Below are 25,934 nucleotides of genomic sequence, written 5' to 3'. Positions count from 1 at the left end.
GGTAGATGATGTGTATCTTAAAATTCAAGATAAAGATTTCAGTGTGCAAGCTTACAGGATAAAGAATACATGTAACAACAAGTTTAGATGTATATTCTCATTTCAAATCAAAATCCCAGTCCTCAGCAAAATTTCCTGAGTGCAGAAGCATGGTTGGAATGTCCTGCACTTGCATTTTGGATGGCTTGTTTCTTGAGAGGATCACATGGTAGTAGATATAGATGGGTTACCCAGAATGATGTGTTGTGGCTGGAACTGAGTACTGCTGGGATGACAAATATACTAAGGAAATTTATAGTAGGGAAGACATGAAAAGGTAGTTATAGTTTTAAAGCTAAATATTTAAGGTATTCTTCATAAAGTTCTATTATGGCAACAAAAGGTTTTAATCTTTAGATTTCTTCTGGCACATTTACAGTCATGATACCTGAATCAAGAACAGTCTACTGCAGTATTTATGCCTAGGGCATGAAAATTAAGTTATGATGTTCCAGAAATTGAGATCATCCATTAATGATGGTATTATTAGAACAAAAATACAGGTGATTTTTCAACTAAATTTTTTTCCTTATATTTTCAAATCTTTGCAAAATTATGAAAAGTTAACAAACAGTTGGAAAGGAAAACAATAAATACTGGACTACTATCTTTTTTATTTCCAATTTTTGTACTTGCATATTAGGACTGTCAAGAAAAAAACAGTCCCCTATTTATACAGCCCTATTCCAACCTCCTGTTATTCCAGCCAAATACAGCTATCCTGCTTTTAGACCACCTGAGATCTTTCAAAAACAGTCTTTCTTGCCACAAACTTGAATATTAGTTCACCCAGAGGCTGTTTATCTAATGCATGCTCCTGACTTGGCTGCTGTCAAGGCTAACTTTTGAGAAGTTGGTTTCTATATATAGAAGAATAATCAGTCAATAAAACATATTTGCTGAAAAGCCGACAGGCTGATTTAGTTCAAACTGGAGCCTCTTTTCCAGCAAGCCTAATGCATATATTTGAAAGAGGACACTGGGGTTCAGGATGACATCCTCTTTAAATCAGATTTCACACTATTTTCCAGCACTCTTTTTTTTTTTTAAGGAAGAAACATTGCCTGTTTTAAAAGATAATTCATTCTTGACTCTTCCATTGCCCTTTCTTCTAGCACTCTATTGTGAAGAAAAATTCCCTGCCCTGAGCAAGCTGCATCAACCACAGCGTGAAACAGCACAGCTAGTATTAGAGTGATGCTGCAGTGGTAAAAAACAGAGAAAGCAAACTCACTTATCTAGTGCTCCAGGCAGGGAAGTGAAAAGTGTGCACGCTGCATATTCCACAAAATAGAAGCTAGCAAATGATATTAATTCCTTTTTACTCTCCAGTACAACATTATTTATAATCATAAGCTTTTACAGAGCTATTCCATGCACACGAAAAAACTATGATAAGCTGTATGGGAAGATACAGACCACTGGCAAAGGAGATGGCAATGATTACTGAGAGCAGAATTGTGCTGACCTAACTGTCCTTATGCTGTCTTATTTTCTTTAAAGCCTGAAATCTACCAGAATACAATGGAAGAGATGTGACTCTGCTCAAGAGGAAGAACATACACATGACAGAAAAGGAGGTACAACTAATAAGTTGCAACTGATCTATGAATGGGTAACAAACACTCTCCTCTTACAGACAGAACAAAATAATAAAGCATAGAGCTGCCTATGTTCATGAATATATTTTATGACAGCAGATAGAATTTATTTTGATAGCTGGAGGAGACAAGATGAAACTTCTTTGTCAGGTAAGCATGAGTATCTTCCAACAGCAGGAGAAAAGAGAGTAATAATATATGTAAATTTTTAGCATCCCATTTTATTTGAAGATAACAGTATAGACTGCATATGAGGATAGATTTAACTGTTCCTATTATCAATTTTCTATTAAAGTTAGCAATAACCTTCCTCAAGTAGAGATCACAAATTTGGAACTTCAGGTTAGCTCTACATAGTTTAGGAGGTTTTTCCAGCAGTTTAAGCAGTCATCTAAAGAATCTACACTTACAAGTCTTTGCTTATGGTAATGTTACTGTTTCAGAATACAGCGTGGTTTTTCAATTTGGCTTAATTGCCCCGAGACAAACATTACCTTTCAGCATATGGATATGGAGTCTTCATCCTTAGAGATACTAAAAAACCCCTAGTTATTTATAAATAAATAGACCTTATTATTCAACACTGAATAAACAGCCACCTTTGTGATTGCTCCAGGCAGTCCCCTTTATATCAGAAAGAAATAAAAGCATAAAGTGCAAGTAAAGTCTTGAATATCATATTTATAAGCAGACCTTATACAAACTCATATATAGCTCTTAATAAAGCTGACACTTGGTCACTTCAATTTTGAAGAAATGTCTGAATAATAAGTGCTTTATATTCATTTTCATTTTCTCATAAAATGAATAGATCTCTAAAAAAAAATGTTCAAAATAAAACATCTCCTGGCTTCATACTATAATTACAACTGCAAATTTGAAAATACAGCTTGTCTATAAATCCAAACAGTTACAAGCACTGGACTGCTGAATGGAATTTTTTAATAATACACTGTCCCTTTTAAGTTCAGATGATTTTCATCTAACAAATTGGGAAAAATGATTCCAGACTCTTTGAAAGACTGTAAAATCTGTCTTCCTTTAGTCACTAAGAAAATAGACACATTTCTACTAAAATCTACATATTTGTCCTTGCTTATAAAACAGATTTATTTTTTCAAGAACTGCGTGAAAACAAAAGAATTATTCTAAGCTTTCCACAGAGTATCGTATTATTCAGAATTGGTATGAACTGCTGCAAATTTATTTTGGGAATGTAATTGTATTTGTAATTGTTGCAGCCGAGCAAACAGACCAATACATCCTGTTTTGCATGAGACAGATCTTTTCTTTCAAGCACATTTCAGTTATGCGAAGCACTAAGAAATTTCAAAACAGTAATGTTAACTCCAAGTACTCCAACATGCAGCCCAAAGACCCAACAGCTGCAGGACATACTGTAAAGCAAGGGCCAGGCACTGCTCAGTATCTTGACCAGTGTTGCACAGCCCAGAAAACGATGCTACTCCTCACCCAGCCTCTTCCCTCCTTACAAATGTATTATTTGGCATCAGGCACAACCATGCAGGACAGCATGCTTACTTAGTTCTATGTTCATTACCAAACTAGACATAACAAGTGGTACTAATTTCTTGTATAGGCTTCACTTTTTTTTTTTCCTCATTTTGGTAAGACAGCTCAGCACTTGCATAACTTTCATCATGAAAATACATCCACAGACTAAAAAGGGACAACTAGCATGCTTAATCTTATAGAAGAGCTTTGGTATTTATTGAGCAGTGGCTTCTGGTGGGTTTTTTTGGACGGGAGAGAACTTTCAGCATCATGCTGAAAGTCTGACTTCTTTGCTCAGGGGTAGCTGATGTAGCCTACCTGCAGCATTCGTTCTTCCTCTGAAAATATCGTCGTAAGCTTTCCATTGTGGGGTCACTTGGTAGGCATGAATGAACACCACGAAAACCACTACCAAGCACATTAACGGCACTAGTGCAGCAGTGAAGAGAGCAGCATACGCATTTGGAATGAAGCACCTGATGAAAAAAATGGGAAAAATGCTCTTTATAAACACAAGCCATTAGTAAATAAGGATACACTTTAAAAAATACAAATCACAGAATCAAAGAATCAAATGAATGAATCATAGAATTGTAGGGATTGGAAGGAGGTCATGTAGTCCAAACAGTAGTAACAGTAGGTTACTCAGAAAAGTGACCAGGTGACTTTTGAGTATCTCCAGAGAAGGGGACTCCACAACCTCTCTGGGCAGCCTGTTTCAGTGCTCTATCACCCTCACAGTAAAGTTTTTTTCATGTTCAGATGAAACTTCCTGTATTCCAGTTTGTGCCTGTTGGTCTTTGTTCTGTTGTTGGGCACTACTGAAAAGAGTCTGGCCCCATTCTCTTGATGCCCACTCCTTAGCTATTTATAAGCAGTTTTCTATAGACTGAACAGTCCAGGTCTCTAGGCCTTTCCTTATAATGGAGTTGTTCCAGGCTCCTCTGTATCTTTGTATCCTTCTGCTGGACTATAGCCAGTAGTTCCCTGTCTTTCTTGAACTAGGGAGCCTAGAACTTCACACAATATGCCTGTTGTCCATCAGAACACTCAGGTTCTTCTCCGCAGAACTCCTTCCCATCAGATCATCTCCTAACCTGTACTGATGCATGTGGTTATTTCTCTCCAGCTCTACAGCTGCTCTGCACTTGCCCCTATTGAACATCATTGTTTTCCTCTTTGCCCAACTTTCAGCCTGTCCAGCTCTCACTGAATGGCAGTACAGCCTTCTGGTGCATCAGCCACTTCTCCCAACTCTGTATTATCAACAAACTTTCTGAGAGTGCATTCTATCCCTTCATCAGGGTCAACTAATGAAGACGTTGAACAAGATCAGGCTCAGCAATGAATCCTGAGGAACACCACCAGCTACAGGCCTCCAACTCGACTATGTGCCACTGATGACAACCCTCTGAGCTCTGCCAGTCAGCTAGTTCTCAATCTCATTGTCCATTCAGCTATCCCATACTTTAACTCTATTCCCACAGTAATCTTAAAAATATGCACTGGATTCTTCTGGATTTATTCCTTATCATACATTAAGGAATATAACATTTGTACCTTAGAAGTATGCATGTTATATTTTAGCCTGAGCAATATTTCAGAGATTTAAACTGTTGCAATAGAACAAATTATATTTTAACCAACTCTATGCAAGCTTTCTTCATTTAATGTGATCATTCTTAGTCACAAAGGTCTAAAAGGTCATTTTGCAATTTTCTATACTTAGTTCTTAAAACCATAAATTAAATTATGAGAAATATATTTTTAAAATAAATGAACAAGTCTTAAAGGCAAGATTCTTCTCAAGTTGCTGGAAATTATATGTCATTTGTACAATGAAGCCAAATGCTTCTGTCTTGCCACTTAAAAAAAAAAAAAATGTTCTCTTTCCATTTATTATAGTTACAATTATTTATAAAGATGTTCTAGGAACATGACTTATTACAAAAAAAAATAATAATAATAAAAAAAAAAAATTACACATATAAGACTATAACTTGAAGATATGGAGATGATAGTTAGAGATCTCCACTGCATGCCTGATCAGGATTTGCTGAGAACTCCCTTGATGTAAGTATGTGCTTTAGTGCCACTGACCTACTCTGGAGATGACGCAAAACTGAGCAGCCCAAGGGACAGCTCAGGAGTCAGTATGTCTAGTCAGTATTCTCTCTCTATTAAAAGGGTGTAACTTACCCAGCCCTTCTGTTTTTCAGGTCAGCTCAGCTAAATAAGTTCTTCTCCAGTGCTGGTGTAATGTACATCTATGAAGAGCCAGGGTATTTGTCTCACTAGCATACATTACCCTTTGGTCAGGTGAGCATGCTATTAGTAATCTGTTCAGAAAGTCCTGCAGGTCCCTGGGATTTAGTTCTTTGTCACTCCCAGAGCATGTCTGGCATATTCAGTGAATCACAAAATAACTTCCAGCAGAATCCTATATACCTTGTTTGACTGTTCTTCAGAAGGCACAGGCTTAGTGAGACAACAGGCTGAAATACTGCCTGATAACATCAGTGAGCGAGTAAGTAAGCAATAGGGAAGTTAGCTTCTCTGAATTGCCCAAGTTGTGCCCACTATCTCTGCTCCTGGCACTGGGCACCACTGAACAAAGCTTTCCTCTGTCATTCCTGCATCCTCCATTCAGGGATTTATGATCATGGATGAGATCCCACTGAGCCTTTTCTTCTCCATGCTGAGCAGTCCCACTCTCTCAGCCTCTCCTCACAGAGGAGGTGCTCCAGGCCCTGTATTGGTCTCTGTCCAGTATGAGTAGGTCTCTCTCAGACCAAGGGATCCAGAACTGGAACAAGACTCCAGGTGTGGCCTCACCGGTACTGAGAAGGGTAGAAGTCACCTCCACTGGCCTGCTGGCTTCACTGTTGGTTTTATTTAATCTAATTTTAATATTTCTTAAATATGAAACTAACTTTTTGTTCCCAAACGTATCTTTGAATTGACCCAAATAGAATAAAGATGTGAAGGCCTAATACCACAATCTATACTGCTTTTAGGGATTAGACTGAAACCAAGAATCTTAACAGAAACATGTTCTCTAAAACCGCATTGACAGTCAGAAATCTTATCTTTTTCAACTTGATACATTTTTGTATTTCAAAGATCACACATGCTGTTAAATAGCTATCTGAAAATGTCTTGAAATGTTTCTGTGAGCATTCCTTTATGCTCAGAGAACAAAAGTAGCATAAACCTAGGCACTTGCTCTAAAAAAACCTGAAAAGTTACATGGGCAAGAAAATACACAAATCTAGAAATCTTTAGATTTCTTTTGGTGCAATGGTCAAACAGAAAACAAAAACAAAACCAGCAAAACAAAACACCGAGTATCAAATTAGGTTTTCTCTTGCCTTCAGTACAAAGCAATAACACATTCACTCTATGTATTTTTATCAGGACCAGAATGATGAAAAATACCTTCAATATACATATTATTTCTCTATTAACATCAGTGTACATAAAAACTAAGCTGGAACTTTTAAGTAAGGATACAAATAAACTAATGTTCTTTTTAGAAAAGACAACATCTCAAATAGTTATATATATTTTAGTCATTCTATTTATTAAGATAACCTTGGTTGGACAGCCAGAATCAGGGTGTATCCTTGGTTTTCTTTTTTTTTTCTTTTTAATTTCTTCTTAATCAATAAAATGAATGCATAGATTTGCTTTCTTCTCAAGGGGATGAAGTATGCTACTCAAGCCTGTTGTAAACTTTTCTATGATCTCTTAATCTACAACATTCCCTAATACAAGGAAAAGGATTCCAGCTACATAAGATATGGGAGACCATCCTTTAATTCTCTGAATAGTTTTACTATAAAAAAGAAAAAATAACAAACATTATGTATACTGGAACAATTTTTAAGCAAAATATTAAAATTGCCAAAGAATTACGGACTTCTTTAAAAAAAATTACGGAAGATATTGGATGCAAGTTCTGACATATCTTGCTCCTTTCTAAGCAAGAATTTTTTCAAATCCTTCAGTGCACTGAAGACAGTTTCATTCTTCTTTTGGAATGTTTGATTTCCAATCAAATCTTCCTTCAAAGGCAGCTTTAAACTACAGAAAGTTAAGTTTGTAAAAACATTTTCACCTAGTGCTCTCTTCTACTTTTGCCAACGGGTACCAATCTACCTCACTTTTATTTACTGTGAGTTTCTCTCCGGATCTAGACCTAGAATATTATTGTTATTATTGCTTTTAAAAATACATTATTTATTTTTATTTTTCCATCACTGTTATTTAATCCCAGGTGTGAAGCTCGACCGCACTTACACTTCTCCCTTCCTCTAGGAATAGTGGAACTGTGGGGAAGGCTCCACTCCAGAACGGGGACTTGTTGCACTGTGTGAGTTTGCTCATATTGGTCATGTTACATCAAGAAGGTAAAAGACAAAGGTCAGACAATGAATTAGCACTCATTTGTATTTCGTCACCTCTGTGAACAAAAGATGTCTGTATACCGAAAAACCCAAGTAACAAAAGTCAGAGCTTGAATCATTTAGTCATGCTCACTCAGGAATTTCTTTATGGAGTGGATAAAACAAAGAAAAAAGTGAAAATAGACAAATTAGATTACAGTCTGTTTTCATACACTCCAGGCTTCCTCAAAAAAGCAACTTGTTCTCTTTCAGATTTTACATTTCTATTCACTATCTGAGAGTATTTTAGACTTAAAACTGCTGTGAATCTCATTGACCACTCAGCTTTACTCACATTTCTTCAATTGCAGGGCCCTAAACCTTCGACAGCATTTCATTTCAGTAGATGGCTAAAGCAGAAGAGCTTTATGTGTACTTAAGAGTAAGCTGCTTTACATATAGGCCAATACCATACTTCCATTTTGTGCCACAGCATAGTAATGTTGACATACACTCAATTTATTGTCCGCAATATGCTATGCATGAGATCTTTGTACGCAGAACTGGTTAACAGCCCGTTATTCCCCATTCTGTTTCTGCATAGCAAATTATACTTGGCAAGACTCTTTCTACATGTCCCTACTGAATACCATGTTACTTTTCCAGAACAGACCTCAGATGTCAATAACATTCTGAATTATAACTGAAATTCAATAGACTTCTTTCTCAGCTTTGTGTTGTGGTAAATCCGAATGGAAACTCCTTATTCCAGACTCATATTTTATGAAGTAAATGTAATATTTTCCAGTCCATTAATAACTAAGGAAGATGTTGAACAATATTTGAAAGACATTTTAAAGTCATGACTTACTGATATGTTTCATCCAAGAATTCTGAAAAACTGACCTGAAAACACAGCTAGCCTGTTGACATTTGTTTTCAATATATCTTGAAATAGGGAAATTTGAGATGACTGGACATGTACTAACGTTGTTGCAAATGTCAGATAAGACAACAAAATGATTTAACCAACATAAGCCTCTTGAGCAGATGCAACTGAACTAGTATGAGACACAAAGAACATTAAACTGATGAGAATCAAAAGGAAAAATCAAGATACTTTTCTGGAATGAGAATGCATCAAATACAACTGATTTCAATCTTTTGTGAGCTTACAGATTTAGTTTATAAACTTCGACACTTCTGGCAGTATTTGAATTACACAATGTAAGGCAACATAAAGTAAATCTGGAAAACCTACTATATTCCTACTAGAACTATGGCTAGTTCTTAATTCTGCAGAAAATAATCTGGTAATTACTGTGCATCACATTAAACAGAACATGAGTCATAACCTCATGCTGCTGAAAAGAATGTAGATATCATGTGTTGATGTATGAACAGCAGCATATGCTGCAACACTTATGAAGTAATCATTTATACCTAGTCAGTGTTGTAAAAAGGAAGAAGGCAGTTCACAGGAGAGCAGCAAAGGCTACAAGAAGCCTTATAAACATATTCCCCTCAGAAAGACAGAAACAAATTGTTGACATTTGTTCTATTTCTTTGTAAAGAGACATGTCAAGTATAGGCAATCACGATTAGGCAAAGGAACAGGCAAAATTCATGCAGACAAACTGCAAAAGAATAACACCTTCTCCATGTTCTAACATATTTTCCTTGCTGCAAAATGCATGCTGAGGGCCTTAAAATACACCCAGATCTATACGTGAGTAAAAGCTTCCTGAACAAGAACTATGAAGGGGGGAATATTGTACAATGTTTCTGACTGAACAAAAATCTGTTGGGAATGATGTATAAACAGCTTCTCATCTCTCACAGCTCTGCAACACTGCTTGTGAATAGTACTCTGGCTCTGAATGGTACTCTGGCTCTCTGCACACTTTTTTTTTCTTCTTCTTTTAAGAGAATTTCAAGAAAAATTGTCTGAAACCTGTCATAGGCATTACTGGAGGAGGGATTAGATGTTTTTAGGGGTATTCCACAATGATAAGGTCCCACATTTCTCATTTTCTGATATTAAAAGAGGATCCAGACACAAAATGGCCAGGCACTTTAATTCCCAGAAATTCAGGGAAAAACACAAAAGAATATTTAAAACAAATGCATTGCAATGAAAGATGTTAGTATTTAGGTCTGTGCTTGAGCTGTTCTTTCCCAATCAAGCCTCTGAGGTGTAATGTAGATAAGTCTCTTTACTCTTGTGAATGCTTGCTAAACATTTTACAGTCAATTTACAGAGTCAAGCCTATCCGATTTGATGTTTTGCCTCCTACTTAGCATTTGCTTGGTTCTTGCCTGTCAATATCTCTGATCGTAAGAAAGCTTGTGTCTAGCCATAATCACCTACAATATCATACAATACAAACTGCATAATAAAATTTAATGGAAAAAGTAATCCCTCAGAAACTCAAGGGAAAAAAAAAATGTGTAGCTGCAGTCTAAAAAAAAAAGAATGTTTGTTCTGTCCAAAACATCTACCTCTGTTTTGCACTACTCCAGCTATGCATGTTCAAGTCAATATCCAGAAACAGGCAGACTGATTTTGGAGTCCAAAAAGTCATTAGTGATAAAAGAACATCAGATCTGACTCCCTCCATCATCTACAGTCTGCCAACAATAATTTAACACTAGTCAAATGCCACCTGTGAGGACACACCATAGTTCTATTTCATTTTACAAAAATACTGTCAATGCAGATTTCATGTTGTTTCATGTACTTTGAATTGGGAAATAAAAACCCTAAAAGCCACCAAACAACACATCTTAATGCCACATACATACATCACAGGGACCAACCTGATACAGGACATATAAGTCCACAGGATGTGCAGTTTTGGCTGGGGAAGCAATGACAACCAGTTTGTCATTCAACCTTTAAATTATTTACCACGAATATGCAGATTTTGAAGAGTCTTTTTAATTTAAAACATTTTTAGAAGTGACAAGTAGAAGACTCATTTTTAGGAAACCTAGTGTAAGCAGTATCTGATATGTAGCAGAGAGAATCAGGTTCCTTTAGAGTACCTGGGACAGACCTGAAAGTTGATAAATCAGTATTTTTTCCTGTGGCTTGGCTTACAGTGTTAAGATCAAAGATCAGTGTTAAGATCATTTTTCTGGATAAAATGCAGTGACAATATATCTCCTAACAGTTTTATTACAGTGTTTAATAACAAACTAAAACCAGCTAATAAAGTATATCAAAATGCTGTGTTTTTGCACTGCATTCCTATAGCAATTGTCATATTTAAGTAGTTCAAATAGAATGTATATAAATCACAGGCTAATCATAAACTTGTCTTTTTGTAATTTTAGGATGTCATAATTTCCCAATCAGCACAAGTAAATCCTTATGTCTATGCTGGTTCAGAAACTGAGTGGTGTTTGAAACGTATGAAATACTGAATTTTGTCCACTATAAAAAGAAAAAAGTCACAATCAAATAATATACTTCAGCTGCCTAACAATGTATTAAAAAGAGGCATCATCTTCCATTCTTTTAAAAGTACTTGATGATAATAATTATGATAATAATGGTAATTACATTGTTTTTCTGAAAGCTATAAATCAAAGAGTGAAAAAGCATAATTTGATTAAAAACAAACATCTGGCTTCCATTTACTTTTATACATGGCTATAGATGCCTTCATAAAAATAACACTTCAAAGGCCATGGCAGCTGTACTGAAGGTGAGCATTAATGGTCAGATGCACTCTGCATTGCAAACAGCTCATTATTCAGATAAACCTTGAACACATAACACCTTTCAAAAGAAGTCACGTGGTTGGAGTAAATCAAAACACTGGAAGGCAAACAGAGTGGCATCATGACTCAGGAAAAACTCTATCCCTTCTCCATGATTCAGTGCTTTGGAAATCTTCATGTGGGCATGCTTAGCAAGGACCTTCCCTCCAATTAGTAGGACTGAGCAGGGAAGAGCAATTTCACACTGGTCAGCATAAATTACAGCAGCCTCAAGGTATTCTAAATTACAGTTGGCAGGCCAGAGAGGTTATTCAAGCAGAGGCCAATTGAAATGCAGCATGGCTTTTGCATTGTGATGACTCTTCAATATGCAAGGATTTCATTTAACATGACTCTCCTCATGGGAAATAGATTTTTTTTGTTTGCTCTGCAACAAGAGAGTAGCTCAAAATAAGCAGGGGAGAGCTATCTGCTTGTATTTGCGTAAGGGAGCTCCAAGAAGTGGCCTCACACTAAGGTGAAAGTAGCCGGGGTTTATAACTGAGTCAAAGGGTGTTGGCTGGAAGTTTCAAAGATGCCTGTCAGAGCCCACATCCTGCTAACACTAGCTTTACAGCCTGTGGTTGACCAGCTCTCCCGCATTCTTTGGAAAATTCCTGCCACTTTTTTTAATGACCTGCAAACAAACTGTATGATTAACCCATGTTGGCCAGATTACATGGACTGTGACAAACTATAAACTGAACTCCAATGTTAAGCTGCGGTGCAGAGTTACAAAATAATTTCAATTCTGGATTTATTAGAAGCATTCTTACATATGCATGAATGTCATGCTATACATTTCTAATGAGACATTCAATTTCTTAATTATATTTAAATGTGTTCATCCTCTCACTAGAAATATTTTCCTATCTCTTTCTCTAAAACAGTGTTGCCACTGGTAAGGTCCTAAACCCAAGCACTTTACACTGTCTTATATAAATCAGAGGGCTCCTGACAATGACAGACACGATCAGAAGTCTTAAAAAAGCTGGCAGTCTGCTGAGGTTACATGTTGCAGAGAAGTTCCGTAATGTTGGTAGATTCAAGCCTCAAAGAACAATCTGTTATATGCACAGGATGTGTGAAGTTTCAGATGACAGACATAACAATTGCAAATATTACACTTCTCTCTGCACGATATCTATCTGGAGCTATTTAAATGTCAGTTCCTGTTGCTTCTAGTTCTGAAAAAAAAATACGCTTCTGTAGTGTAAAAAGTAAATTCGCTGAAAGTATGAGGACTTTCTAACAGTGAAGTAAGCAATTTAGTAAATCTAAGAAAATGCCAGATAAAACAATTTAGAAATTTAACAACACTCAGCAGCAACAGTTATAAAATTTTGACTCTCTTTTTATCTTAAGCAGTGCTTGTTGAGCTTCTACCATGAGTTCATGTCATTATTGTTACTGATAGGCAAACAAACAAACATTCTTTCTTATGAGTGAACCACAAATGTTTCCTGACATAATTGATTAAAAAAAAAAAAGCAACTTTTCTCTCAGTTCTCACCTACTAAAGAACAGCCTGAGAGACTCCAGCCCTTGAGTTCTGGATCAATTTACTCTTAATTAAAAGAGGCTTCTGCAATATGTAGAGCTCTGTTTGTTTGAGATTTTCAGGCAGGTTTTTTTCCTGCTTTGTAAACAGACATGCAGCTCTCAGTACAGCCTGTGCAGGACATGGTGCAGAACGGAAACTCGTGGTGTTACAGCTCAGAAGGAAGTACCAGTTGGCTTCCTCATAAATAGTTTGAAAATCTAAATTTGTACTGCAGCACTGTATCCACCTTTGCACAGCAGGAACAGCAGATACGGGCAGAACTACTTGCACGGGTTCCCAATGCTGGGGCACCCTCAAAGACATGGAGCAGTAGTCCTTGTGCAAGTACTGAGCTGCCTTCTCCAAAATACCATTTTGGTTGCAGCTATGAGTTCATTTTACAGCCTTATTCATCTTTGCACATTTGAAAATCCCTTTCAGTGTGTTATACAAGTTCATCATAAATCCATGGCCATGACGTTCCATCAGTTGTCTCACATGTCATCCCACACTAAGATGTGGTTTGGTTCAATTTAACCTAATTACCTAAGGGATGGGTAGTGAGAACCAAAGTTAGGGGAAAAATATTTATCACTGAATAATTTCAGGAAAACAGTTGACTGAGAGTGTAAAGACATTTGAAAATATCTGAAATTGAGAAAAAGAATAGAGGATGTTCTCTGGGACAGTTAGTACGGAGGACATACTATTCGTTGTACATTAGTAGGAGAACGTTCTGCTATTGAATGCTATCTGCCTATGGGTCAAGGCAGGCATATCCCAGATGAACCATAAATGTTCCCCAAAGCATCTCATACATCTGTGAAATATGTAACCCACATACACAACTCCATTTTGAGATCTCTGTAATCAAACACTACTGCTTCAAGTATAGCACAACTAAATTTATCTCCTTCGACTCAGCCCTGTACTTGGCGTCATCATCTTATCAGAGTGATGGGGAAGTGGATGATCTCAGGGATCTCCTACTGTCCATACTGCTGCTGTGGATATTGTTTGGTACAAACTAAAATTAAGATGTGTCTGTGTTTGTTAGACTTAAATCAGTTTCTATGTCATGCAGATTAGTTCAGAGACAGGCCTACATACTTTGTCTCACATATAATTCAACACGTAAAAATTAGTTCTATTACTGAATTCAGGTTTCAAAGAAAATGCAAAGTGCTGAAAAATAATTTTCCTGGATTTTATGTAGTGATAATGTAGCAGTCAAATCCTGAGCATTACTGACGGGTTTTTAATTTTCTTTCTCTATACAGCAAATGTCAAGGAAAGAAAGTGAGAGGAAGAGGATAAGGGGGAGGGAAAAAAAGGATATGGAAAGTTAAACTGGTCTGGTTAAGAAATGTAAACTCAGAAAGAGGATCTTACAGAAATTTCAATACTTGCTCTTCCTTGTTTACATTTGGAAAGGCTGTCCCAGCAATTTTTTTAAAAGACAACCGCACATCATGTGAATTGTTGACAGCAAATAAATAGCAAGATTTGAGCCTATAATCTTTATTCACATATAAAACCCCATAATTTTGCACATTCAGCAATGGAAGTACTAACATATTAGTAACTACTAACCATTGGAAACACTGGGGAAAATCCATAAACAAAGAACGAAGAAGTGCCAAGATGTTATTTTGAAATAGAAAAGAACAGAATCTCAGAAGGTTTGGTTTGAGTCAACATGTGCAACAACAGCTTTGTCACTAAAGCAGACATACTGCATAATGAAGCAAAAAACAATATCTTGTTTTTCTCTACCACTGCTGTTACTGTATAGCTAAACAGTTGGTAAAAAGGGAAAAACAAAATGCCTGGGCATAGCTTTTCTATAATGACAACCCAAAATGGCATCTGATGTAACAGCAACATGACCCACCATGTTTCAGTCTTTTTATGATACATGCTATCACCTTTTAGAATAATGTTTCTGAACAATTTTACTCCTAAATTTTGTGCGTTTTTGTTTGTTTGTTTGTTTGCTTGTTTTTTCCCCACTTTTCTACTACTCTTTGGATGTAAATCCTATGGAAGCACCAGTTACCCAAGGAGAAGAAGCAAGGCCCTGGCACAAGCACAGAGTTAGCACAGTCCATATTCCCTAGGTGCTGGATGCTCTGGAATGCCTTGGGAGATTGTTCTGTAAGACCCAGAACTCTCATAGTCCTCTGAATCTGACCAGGAAAATAAGCTGGAGAAACCTGCCAGCAATTTTTTAGATCAGGGTTGTTGTTAACACTGCAAGTTTTAAATTATATAAGGAAATAAATGACTGATTTTATCATCTTATTCCCATTTAAAGCTTCTTCCCCACCAGTATCATTCATTATCAACGCCTTTAAAATAATGAACTACAATTATAGTCACTTTTCTGATTATTTTTTTTTTTACTATTTTTTTACATTTTGTCATTTTGAAGAAAATGTTCTTCTGGTACTGACTCTTAGGGCAAACATGCCTAATTAGAATACTTTTTCTGTCCATTCTTTAAAGGCAGAACTTTCATATAAGTCTACCTGAAAAAGGACATGTTAGCATACACGAAATGTAAAATACATGTAAGGGTTAGGCCTACAGCCTGCCATTGGCAGGAAACATGACAAACTGTCATACAATTGTGCTTTTTTTCCTCTCCGCACAGCATTTAGTACTTACTTTTTGTTTTTATATCTGTATGTTTTGTCCTCCCTTACAAACTTCCTCATGGGTTGTATCATAATAAAAGCCCAGATCAAGCATGTATTACAACCATTCCTTTTATGAGCTTTCTATACTCTGTGCAAGCCATACTGTCAATCAAATTTAAAGTTGCTTAGAAAAATAATTCTGCTAAAGTTGCATTCCTTTTTCTCAGGTGTATCTAAGTCTGTGAAACACAGTCACATATTCTGGTCCTATTACACATGAGAGACAAGAGTTTGTCTTCCTAAAGTACTGTTGACTGCACTGAGAACAGACAATGCCCATGCACTTCAAGTAACTAAATGTGAGCACAGAACTGACCCACTGCAGAACAGTGATGTGGTAAAGTTCAAGAAAAAAGCTCTTTTTTTTATTCTTTTCAGAAAGATCAAATAGGAGAGGCTAGCTTTGTTTACTTATTATAAACAACATGTCAGTGTCAATGAAGCAGTTCCAGCCAGATGCTGGTATTGATCTCAGAATTACTTTTTTTAGCATTTCCTGTTATATTCTAGCCTACCAGATGAAGGCTTTTCTAAACTGCTAGAAAACAGGCAAACCAAGAACAAGCTTTTTTAGTAGCAGTAGGTGGTATCCTGCTAACTAAAATCATAAAGTAGGAGGGCCTACACTGTTAATTTCTTACACAACTGAAAGGAAGGACCAAGCTTTTTAAAGCTATTAGTGGCAGTGGTACAAATCTTCATTCTGTGATCACTTTGTCTTACACTGTCATCACAAATGCAAATGCAGACTTCAGATGAGACTCTGGAGTTTTGCTCAGGTACAAAGTTGCCCTCAGGTTAAGCTGTGTGAAGAATCAAGCCCCAAGGACATATGGGGGTGAAGCTTTCACCTATAAAAACCTCTCCTTGCAACCTTGTAAGCAATGTCGATTTCTCAGACTCTTAAAAATGGTCAAGAATTTTACCATCAAGAAATAACAAACATTTTTCCCAATTCACTTTTTAGAATTTCACCAATCAGAATTTCCCCTGTACTGTAATGCTTTAGAACCAGAACACAGGAATTATGCTTCTTTCTGATGCACTGACATTTGCTTAGCATTAACAGTAAATATTTCCCAAGATATAAAAAGTACTAAGTACTTTGTTCTCCTCTTCCTCAGCCCTTTATCAGGGATAAATAATGAAAGCCATTGCATTTTACAGTGAGATATTTTTATATAATTAATAGCACTGGGTAGCACAATGGGCAGCTTCATTAGAAATAATGGGGGGGGTGAGGGTTGTTAAGAAAATAAAACAAAAGCACAGAATATGAAAAAGATAAAAGTTGTGCTCTTTTCACTATTGCTCAGATCAGGCAAGTAAAATGTATATATCACTTGAATATTTGTCCAGTAATATGTACAGGGTACTGTTTCTATTCTAGTGCAATACAGACATGAGAAGTAACTCATGTTCATCTGAAGTATTTCTCATTCAGTAAGAAAGAGTTCAGTATGGTCTGACCTTACTGAGAAGGGCAAAGAAATGAATGATGAGAACTCAGCCAGTGAGAAATTCATGTTTTTCCACGCACTGCTTCAACAAAAAGCTCATGCAGCATTTGTCTCCAAATCTAGATGTCTAATCATTTTGAATTGAACACTGGAAACAGCAGTTTGCTGAAGGTCCCACCTAGATGCTTTGCCAATGAACAGAGTAGAAAGGAAATGGAAACAGAAGTGACTGGGATAACAGGACACAGAACCCAAAGAGAGAGGAACATGCAAGAGGCATTTCCATGTCTGTATGGAATATGAAACAATGAACAGGCACCAGGTGCTGGGAATACACATCCATTCATCACACAGGCCTCTGACAGCATTTCTGACAGTCCAGCTAAAACTGCTAAATTCTTTTCATGGATGTTGGCTTATTCTTGCCTTCCTGCCTGCAAAAACTTTGTGTTTCAAAAACTTTGATCTTAAGAACCAGGACTAAATTCAGCACTTCTGAAGTAATATAGGGAGAGAGACAAAGGAAACTTAATCAAAATTCTTGCCCAGAAATTAACTCATTCAAACTAGAAGATGCCTTTTACTGAGAGCAGCACCAGCACCTGGAATTAGGAAAGCAGAGCTGCATGACAGAGAACAGCCAAGGAGTAGTGTCCAGATGTTGTGCCAGCAATGAAAGAGCCATGCACTGTGGAAATACTCGTAGAAACTTCCAGTATTTTGTCTGTCAAGGTTAAACATCTATGCATCAGCATAGCATATGCTTAGAAAGAAAACATGACTGCATCTGTGGCAAATTATGGTTTATAGGGTCCCCATTTTAAGTAAAAGCAATAATTAGAAGTTCTAGGGGCTGTAGCCCTTGGGGGGAAAAAAACCAAAACCTAAATGGGGAGTAGTGACTGGAAAGATGCTTCTGGAAGATTTTATCCTTGTAAGAGCATCAAAACAAATGATACTCACTGAGTAGGAACTTACATAAACCACCATGAATATATTCAATCTGACTGTTTTGTTCAAGTTAAGGCCTGTTTTTTACCCTTCCACCTATGCCAGTGAATTAAAACTTACTTAACAAATCTTTGATGGGCCTTCACGCTTCCAATCTCAGCAGTACTTATAAGTAAATGTTTCTCACCACTTGCATAACACCACATATATAAGCAGGGCATAATCACTTTGCTACTTTCAAGATCTTTGCTACATTCAGAAATGATCTGAACCCTGGTCGCTTGCTAGCATTTGTGCTTCACCTCAAAAGTATCTTTACAAGTATGTGTGACTTTTGTGCACAGTCCAGTGCTTCACAAACCACTAATTAAGGCATTATCTAAGAGAATTAGTTGTCTCCAGGCTTCTGTTTTATCAGTAGTTTGGGCTACAACCCAAGAGCAGATGACTCACTCAAAGAAACTGATTATTCAGAAAGCAAAGGCACTGCGTGTTTTATTTGAAATTCAGGTCTGACTCTCTCACAAAGATCACAAAGTGCCCCTGACTCACTGCTGTTTGAGGAAGCATATGCCTGGTATTGGAACTCATTTTTAGTGAAGCTCTTTTCTTGATAAAATTGGTCATGGCTCCTAGTTATTAATATGTGCCTTGTGCTGTGCCCAAGTGCAAGAACTTGATTCAGTGAAACAGCAATGTGAGTAACAGGAAGGGTAATAACTCTTAGTCACAAACCAAAAAAAAAAAAACAAACCAAAAAAGTTCATCATTTCTAGCTTTCTGTGTTCTTGTTTTCCCCTGTCCTATCCCAGAATCCCAGATTCACTGACATTGCTAAAAAATGTCTTCCTTGTCCTGTTTTGCACATAAGATAGAAGTCTTTTTTTTTTCCCTGAAAATGAATGTTTCTGTACACTTTCTTCGTTATTTCTCATAATCATGGCAGATGATACAAAGAAGGTATCTTTGTCAGAACATTTAGCTTAGCCTTTCTATGCTACTAGATGCTACCATCACTATTGCAGACATCAAATCAAAAGTTATTTCTACAATTCCAAAGCACTGTATGTGATACATGTGGTTTCTCAGTACTCAGTCTGTTTGCCACAGAAAAGAGGAAAACATATTTATCAGATGGGGTCTCCTGACATAAAGAGGGGATCATTTCATGGCTTGAGCATAAAGATTGCGCTAGAAAAGAGATGCTTCCAGAAACTGGAGAGATTGGAGAAGGTAAGAAAGCTCACAAAATTGCAAGGAGCAGACATCCAGGTCTCAGAAATGACTGGGAAAAAAAAAAAACAACCAAAAACATCCCGAAAACCAGAGGAAAAAAATATTTTCTTTCAATTCAAAAAAGCTAGACTAAAGCTTAGCTAAAATTGTGCTGGAAAACCATCTCTCTCTTTTCTTTTTTTTTTTTTGCAAGGTCACAGCTGGCAGGGAAATATTTGTTTATAAGCTTTTATATTTGTATTCTATCATGGATAGTCATTTCTATTTTTCTTCATTTGAAAGGTTAGTTGTTTTAGTTTATGTTCTTTAAGAAAAAAATAGGCCTTAGGTCTATACTGAGGAGTTCAGTTTCAAACAGAAGGTCGTTTCAGATTCAAACCTTAAAGTGGCAACACATTCGTGCACAAAAGTACTTACATGTACGAAGAAATATGCTTTAATATGATAGCAGATAAGATTTTTCAAATTACCCAAGTGCATCAAAAGCTCGAGCTTCAGCTCTACTGCCTTGTGATTCTGGCCAATTTTACAGAGTACTTTTCCTTCTCTTTATGAAATGTTATAGCTCTGGACAACCTCTTGAGTAGAGGCCCAGCGAATGAGACATAATTAACCCTTAAAACTCAGATTTGTGAACAAAACGTGATACAGTTAAATAAATCTGGCCTCTAATCTCGGAAACAGATGAGTTAAGGCAGAAGCCTACAACTGGTTATATTCTACTGACTTCAGTTTTGAAATTCTTACTCCTATGTAAGTGTAGACAATTACATTTTCAGGGCTATATGAAAGATTAGAAAGTCACTTCATTGTCAAGGATGCCCATAAAGTCCTTTTGCTTGCTTCTTTGTTTTTTAAATTTAAGAGTTGTGAGTTGCAATGAACCCAAACCCAGCTTCTTGCATAAAAAACGTCTGAACTGTTGCATATCTCAAGTTATTCAATAGTTTTAGGTTTTTTGACTGTACCAAGTACACTGGCTTCCAAAAGAACTATCTACAGTTTGTAAATCCTTGGTATGACTATCAGTTATTCAGCAGTTTGAGGTTTTTAACTGTACCACCCATACTGGCTTCCAGAAGAACTATCTACAGCTTGTAAATCCCCTGTAAGGCAATCAGAGGTACGTTCTAAGCAAATAAGGCTAGCATTTTTCTTCAGTCTAACCACCAGAAAATGGGATAAAGTTGAGGTCTACTGTTAATGTAATACTTCAGATCTCTCCACTATATATTCTGTCTCTCTTTGCCAATATTTCAATTTGCCTTCAAATGTTTTCCACCATACCAGCTGAACTGTATTTGTATTTCATAAGACTTTTGCCTATAACTCTTGAAATCAGGTGAGAAATAAGAAATTTGTTTTTTTAAAAAATGGAAGAGAAAAGATTATTTGGGTCTGTATTATCTGTACATCATAAAAGCTCAGAAATACTGAACAATGACATACTTTTCTAAGACTGATATTAAACTGCCTAGTTCAGAGCTTAATTCCAAATTCAGTTATTAGCCAGCTGAAAAGATCTGACTCTTTTCTCAATAATCTGCCCCTTATCACAAAAAAAAAAAAACAACAAAACATTAATGCCTTAGCCATCACAGTAATTCTTAAGCAAGGATATACCTTTTAGAGCGTGCTGAGTAGACACCAAAGTAGACAACATACTTGAAATTTTACATCAGAGATTTCATTTGCAAACATTGACAAACCTTGTTGTATGAGAACTCAGAAAGTCTAAATGGCCAGATGGTAAATGTGTTTGAGGACTCCTTCTTCATTTCTCTTGCACTGGAAAACAAGTAGGCTGCAGAGAATATCCTTGCTTTGAAGTTTCATTGCATGATTGAGCAAATAGGTAATATGTACACAAGTAATACAGAAGGAGTAGTTACAGACAACTCCTTCTAAAATAACTTGTTATTCTTTTTAAAAGACATGAGAGCTAACACATGATTTAAAGAAGGTATCAAATCTTATTAATTTTTGTGGCAAAGTATTGCATCAAAATTTCATACAACCGCTTCAGTTTCCTTCATAGATATCCATCTAAACTGCCTCTTATCATTCAAACCCACTTGAAGCAATTGCCCATCTCACTCCAGAGATGTCTTATTTTATTTCATTTATGCCAATATTCCTTTCATCAACAATTTTCACTTCTTATTTTCACAACAAATTCTTAACTTTTTTTCTGACTTCTTTTCAAGGAATTTTACTGTAATTCTTCAGTACCATCCCTGTGACTTGGCTCTGCTCAGCTTTAGTAGACTACAAATCTCTTCTCAGTGCCATGGGTTAGGGAAAAGCTGCTGGACAGATATCTTCAACTGCCTGCATAGGAGTGGGAAAGGGTGAATCTGGGCAAGAGAGTGAGTTCTAGGCACCAGAAGCTGAGCAGAGAAGGTCTTGGAGTTGGAGTCCACAGTATTGTTTTGCACTGCAAACTCCACTCTAAAGCCTTTCGAATGCCAGTGAACTGGTAACTCCTGAGCAATGGAAAATTAGCACAGGGAAAAATAAAAGAACACTTTCTTGGCAGCTAGCACATGCACACATCACTGAGCTATGATCCAAAAACATCATGCTACTTGGTGGTATCATGGTATGGAAAAATTTCCCTGCATCATAACAATTTTTTCATAATGCCAAACAGTGCACTGTTCATACCATACATAAGCTCAGTCAATTATGAGAGATATTATACTATCATGTGAAAGATATAAGATATTATGATGAGTAATCATCGTCTGTATACTAACACCATCACCTTGGCAGTTAGTTTTATACTGTTACATACTATGGGAATTATAAAATACTGTACAAAACATATTTGTGTATATCTAAAGGAATCATAACTAAAGGAAGATCATTTCCTAGCAGCTGTTTTGGAGTACAAAATCTAATACAGCTCAAACCTTTTTATTACATAAAAGCATAAGTTATATAAGTTTCAGTTTTTAATTTCAGCTATTAATTGTACCCATGGCAGGCTAGTTAGGAAGAAAACAGTCAGCCAGACACCACAGAAATGCTAAAATGAGTTTCCTGAGAGATCAATTACTTAGGCTAGAGCTAGGATAGCAGGCTCCACTGCTTTTTTTTATTTTGACCTGTCTTCCAGCTCCTACATGAAATGAGCTTATTAGTAGAAAATGATTGCTCTCAAAATATTTCTGATGCTGATTCTGAAGTTGTTTTGCAATTGCCTTGACTCTGGAAATCTGTTTGTTACTTTTTCCACTACTACATCCTGATTCTGAGAAAATAAATTAAGTGATGTAGTTCCATCCTCTTTCCTAAATTCTGGCTTTGAAAGTGCTCTTTGTATAATTATGAGGAACTTTTTAACTGTTCTCCAAGCTAGGATTCAGCACTGATGCTATTTATGAAAATCCTTGCGGTTATCTCCTTACAGTGCTCATTCTTACTGAGCTGGACTGAGCTGTGGACTCATTAGGCTTAGGATGATTTCTCGCATTTGCCTACTTTAAATGCTGGAAAAGTTTTATATTTAATTTGGGCAAGTGATCTGGAATTACTAATTTTCCTCTACCTAATAATTTTGTCACAATGTAGGGATTTTTTAAATAGATGTCAAAAACAAAAAGCAGCTGTAAAACTGTATTTCACTGCATAATGATACCCTTAGCCTGCTGTCTGATTGCAATCAAAAGACTTGATTAAACACATTTCTTGTGTTTACCATGTACAGAGAAGTATTCTACGGGGAAGAAAAGTTTAATACTATTGTCTCTCATGTTTGGAGAAGAAACATCTGTATGTATGGCATTGTACACAGCTGATGCAGCCCTCAGTCATGTTTCATTAATATCTCAAATGGTCTGCCAGTTTGGACCTCCTGGATGAGAACTGGTGTCTCTTATGGTGGTGGTAAAACTAGGCTTCCAGTACTCAGTGTAGCTCATTGAGCTACAAATGAGCTTATCCCAACAATATAAAACACTTGTACGAATACACATATGCATGCAGAAGACAATCACATAAGTACATACACACACAGACAATGAATCCCAGCATCTACTTCTCAAGTAATTTCCTTTCTGTGGCAAAAAAATAAAACAGCTTCAGTTGCACTGAATTTCACTGGGTTACAAAGGTATGATGTATGCTTTGTGGAAGACGGATGAATGCTCTCCTGTTTTATGCCTACTCTGCAAGCGCTTTCATAAAAAGTTTTCATAAAGAAATTTGTACATCCTTAAATTAAATAGAAACTGTGTGTTTACTTTTTGCTGTACAAGGAGTATGTAATTATGACACAAAGTAAGTAAGAATAGTAGCCTCATATCCTAGAACAGCTATTATCATGAATTAACTTTGCCAGAAAAGATGTCAGAGTCAAAGAGAAGAAAAGATAACAAAAATATTTAGCTACATATTTTTCCACTTAAATTTCTCAAGTTATACATAGATGTATATATATATATTTTAAGTAGCACAGTTTTCTGAGATTACATATAGCTTTGAAAGGATTGAGTTAATTACTGGCATTACAGCAGTGTTCAAACTAAGAACACTTTGGAATACAGTGTATTCGATATTCCAAATGAAAGAGTACAGAAAGTTTGACATGTTAATGTAGTAACATTGGATAGCAGGAAATATTTTTAATAATCTAAGACAAGAGGGTTGAAAGTTTCCTTATTTTTTTTTTTTTTTTTAAAGTATTAATAAATTGTAGAATTAAATGGAAGAAAAACACAATGCTCAGCTCACTTCTGCAGTAGTGGCCACTTCTGTCCTTCATGTTGGAACTGCACAGTCTCAGAAAAGAATAAATAATTCACCCACAAGACAGACATTCCAGAGCTGGCTTCACCAGGGCTCAGACCAGGATGGAACCGTGGAGAAAGTGCGCAGCACTGTGTAGGGGTGATACGCTTGCTTCATCTCGATTCAGACAAGGAAATCCCCTGCCCGTTACTGCACTTGGCCATATGCACATTCCCTTGTCTACTTGCAAGTAAATTAGAAATAAAATCTAGAAGCGCAATTGCTAGCTGACAGATATTTGAAGTGAAACTTACAGATCACTGTAGACCAGGCCATAAATCTGTGCTGTGCTGTGATGATAGATGCCTCTCAGGATAATTAAAAGCAGGATGACAATAAAAGCTGGAAGCCCCCAACTCAAAAGGAAGTAAAGTAGATAGCGCCGCTCTGTGTGTTCATCATTCATCACCAGTACATACCAGAAATTAACAGCCTGAAGAACAATGCAGAATATTAATAAATATATTTAGTGGATGTTCAGCTATCCCCCCCAGAAAAACAACGTCACTCCAAACATTATAATACAATGCATTTCTGCCCTACTATGTGTGTAAATATAAACATTTTTCAGTACAAATAGTTTGTTCTCATTTTCTTCTCCTAAGCAATCAAAAGAGACTGTTTATAAAAGAAGTATACTGAATTATGTAATTGTTAGATTTTCAATCAGACTACTGATGACAAGAATGACTCTATTTAGTAGAAAACTTAATTTTTGCAGTGCAAAGGATAGCTTTTTTCTTGGATTTCTGTACTCTGATACCAAAGACTGTCACATAAGATTGCTGAAATCTGATATGCACTGAAAGGCTTTGAAGATATTGTTCAGCTGTATTTATAATGCTGGAAACGCATTCCTCCTTCAAATTTTTCAACATATAGTATGAATGTAAGAATATCATTGCAACCTTAACGTAACAGCAAATAACAGTGCAGGCATTCACATCAGAGGCCCTGATCAGAAAATAGAGTCATTATCCAAGGTCTTTGTGCATGTGATATCTTGTTGATAACTTCTTGATATCTTCTTAGTTTCTCTACCAAAAATATTTGATTTGATACCTAATAAAGTTTGTGTCTTCTCAAGTGGTATGTCTCTTTTTCTTTTTACTTTGGAGAAAGACAATTGTAGGAGTTTCATTAGAAGAATCCTATAAGTTTTTATCACCTTTGATAACTTTTTCTGACTTCCTACCTGTTCTCTACCTGGAAGTAACTCTTGGTGTCTAAAGAGATAGCCCACTTGATTTTGTTGCTGCTTTATACTTGGGCAGGATATGCTTGACCCGTCTGCACAGAGGACTGAATTGAGGAAGAAAACTTTTATTGAGCATTAATAGAGATCTGGAGGTTGTATAGAGGGAATGGGATGAAAAAAAGAAATGCCCATATATGGAGTGCTGCTTCCAGTTCTGGGCACTTGAGAACAAGAGAGATGTGGATATACTGGAAAAAACCCAACAGAGGACCAAGAAGTTGATCAAGGACTTGTAGCACATCTCCTGTGAGGAGAGGTTGAGAGAACTGTGACTGCTTAGCTTGGACATGAGGAGACTCAGGGGGATCTCATTAGTGTCCATGAAAACTTGAGGGATGAGAGTGATTAAATGGGAGAAACACTATTCTCAATGAAGTCCGTTAGCAGGATGCAATACATACATTAAAATACATGAAATTCCATCTCAACAAAAGAAAAAACTTTCTAACTCTGAGGGTGGCTCAAATACTTAGCCAAGTTGCCCATTTTTTATTATGCACATTTGCATGTTACTATTTTCTAATAAATATCAATACCATCCATGATCAGAATATACTCTGCAAAACATTTCTTCACTTCCTCTACTTCAAACCTATCATACCAGCCACAATTGTGCATGCTACATCATTATTTTTGACCTTCCAGCTGAGATTAATAAAGGATTAATTTTTACTTTTTC

At 36.5% G+C, this 25,934-nt stretch overlaps 1 protein-coding gene across 1 annotated transcript in view; it reads right to left on the bottom strand.

The window, feature by feature from the left end:
• ADGRV1 (adhesion G protein-coupled receptor V1) overlaps nucleotides 1–25,934 on the bottom strand; it is a 264,974-nt gene that overhangs the window by 51,373 nt on the left and 187,667 nt on the right. The window contains exons 88-89 of the mRNA XM_052701347.1: nucleotides 24,252–24,430; nucleotides 3,474–3,631 (exon numbers count right to left, since the gene is read on the bottom strand). Coding sequence (XP_052557307.1) covers nucleotides 3,474–3,631; nucleotides 24,252–24,430 — 337 coding nt within the window. The remainder of the gene's footprint in view (nucleotides 1–3,473; nucleotides 3,632–24,251; nucleotides 24,431–25,934) is intronic.

This window comes from Tympanuchus pallidicinctus, unplaced genomic scaffold (assembly GCF_026119805.1).
Source record: "Tympanuchus pallidicinctus isolate F22 unplaced genomic scaffold, pur_lepc_1.0 scaffold4, whole genome shotgun sequence".
Classification (NCBI taxonomy): Eukaryota; Metazoa; Chordata; class Aves; order Galliformes; family Phasianidae; genus Tympanuchus; species Tympanuchus pallidicinctus.
The sequence above is the reverse complement of the archived record's forward strand: the minus strand, read 5'-3'. Positions and strand labels throughout refer to the sequence as shown.